The sequence below is a fragment of the Brassica oleracea genome, chromosome C2 (assembly GCF_000695525.1).
Source record: "Brassica oleracea var. oleracea cultivar TO1000 chromosome C2, BOL, whole genome shotgun sequence".
Classification (NCBI taxonomy): Eukaryota; Viridiplantae; Streptophyta; class Magnoliopsida; order Brassicales; family Brassicaceae; genus Brassica; species Brassica oleracea.
This window is the reverse complement of record NC_027749.1, coordinates 31,873,351-31,875,219: the sequence shown is the minus strand read 5'-3', so window position 1 is coordinate 31,875,219 and position 1,869 is coordinate 31,873,351. Positions and strand designations below refer to the sequence as shown.

Here is a 1,869-nt window from a genome sequence, read left to right as displayed (position 1 = left end):
AATGAGTTTGAAGATACAGAAGTAAGACCAGCAGCTAACTATGAGCCATGGGATGATGGTGTGGATATGGTTCTAGGTCAAGAATTTACCACCAAGGAGGCAGCAAAAGTTCATATTCAGAAAGCTTCACATCAGAAATGTTTTGAGTTTGATATAAAGAAGTCGGATACTAAGAGATTTGTGATTAAATTTCGAGGAGCCAAAGAAGGTTGCAAGTGGTTTGTGCGAGTTGCAAAGTTAGAGAATTCAGATCTCTGGACGGTTAGAAGTTATATCAAGCAGCATACATGTTCTATTGTTACTACTAGAACACTGCGTGATAGAAGGAAAGGCACAAAACAAATCGTTGCATCTGTTTTGGCTCAAGATTATCCTGGTACATTTGACACACCAGTTCCCAAAGTTCTGATCGATTTGGTTCATCGCAAAGTTGGTGTGAAAGTATCATACACCGCCGCATGGAGAGGAAAAAGAGAAGCTGCTAATGAAGTGCGAGGGAGTCCAGAAGAGAGTTTTACTTTACTACACTGTTATATGCACATGCTGGAACAAACCAATATTGCCACAAGAACACTTGTAGAAGTGGATGAGCACCAAAGATTTAAGTATCTGTTTTTTGCACTTGGAGCTAGCGTAGAAGGGTTCCGTGCAATGAGGAAAGTCCTCATTGTGGATGCAACACACCTCAAGTATGTTTATGGTGGAGTTCTTCTTGTTGCGACAGCTCAAGATCCCGATCATCACCACTACCCAATTGCATTTGGTGTAGCAGATGGTGAGAATGATCAAAGCTGGGTATGGTTTATGGAACAGTTGAAATTAGCGATAACTGATGTCCCCGGATTGGTGTTTCTTTCAGATAGAAACAAAAGCTTAATCAAGGAAGTACGTCTAGTGTTCCCTGAGGCCGAACATGGGTATTGTATATGGTATTTATCTCAGAATGTTAAAGGCCACGTCCATAACAACAAAGATACTTGTGCGTTCAAGTTTAGAGAATGCGCACATGCTTATACAGTGGCTGAGTTCCAGTACCTTTATCATGCTTTTCGCAGGAAGTATCCAAGTGCAGCGGTGTATCTTGACAAAATTGTTGAAGAGAAGAAATGGGCTAGATGCATGTTACTTTAAAGGAGATAGATACAATGTCGACACCACCAATTCAGTAGAATCTTTTAATGGTGTTATTAGGGGAGCGAGAATGTACACCTTACTGCCAATGTTTGATGTAATCATTGCAAAAATGGCTGAATGGTTTAACAAGTATAGGAAGAAGGCAGCTGAAGTACCATACAACCTGAAGCTTGTGCCTATTATGGAAGAGAAAATGTCTAAAAGATGTGTTGAAGGAGGGTTTCTCACAGTTAAAGAGTTAAACAGCTTCCATCTTGAGTACAGTGTGCAAGGTGCTGACGGGAAGGTTTATACCGTTGATATGGCTATGTACACTTGTAGCTGTGAGCAATTTGATAAAGACAAATACCCATGTGTGCATGCAGTCGCGGCTGCCACATTCATGACACATAAAGCAGGAAAGGAACTCCATCTATCTGAGTATTGTTCTAAGTACTATTTGGTAGAGCAATGGGCTTTGGCTTATCACAGGACAATATATCATGTTCCTCATATGTCTGATTGGGTTATACCAGAAGAAGTTAGAACAAAGAAAATACTTCCTCCGGATTTTGTAGTCAAGAAAGGAAAACCACAACAAACAAGGTTTCCATCAGTAGGAGAATCTCGTGGAAGAGGAAAAAGAGGCAAAGGGAGTGGTAGAGGGAGTGGCAGAGGCACGGGCAGAGCCAGAGGAGAAGGTCTTGCAGCATATTTTGAATGTGGAAGTGGTTCGGGTTCAGGTGTTTGATTGTT

General features: G+C 41.3%; 1 protein-coding gene across 1 annotated transcript; it reads left to right on the top strand.

Annotated features, from left to right (window-relative positions):
- The first annotated feature begins 66 nt into the window (after positions 1-66).
- LOC106324020 (protein FAR1-RELATED SEQUENCE 5-like) lies at positions 67-1,131 on the top strand. The gene has a single exon (XM_013762046.1). The coding sequence runs from the start codon at positions 67-69 to the stop codon at positions 1,129-1,131; it is 1,065 nt and encodes a 354-aa protein (XP_013617500.1).
- The last annotated feature ends 738 nt before the right edge of the window (positions 1,132-1,869 follow it).

Excerpts from the sequence above, each read along its gene's own strand:
- LOC106324020 (XM_013762046.1), top strand. The coding sequence starts at position 67 with ATGGTTCTAGGTCAAGAATTTACCACCAAGGAGGCAGCAAAAGTTCAT.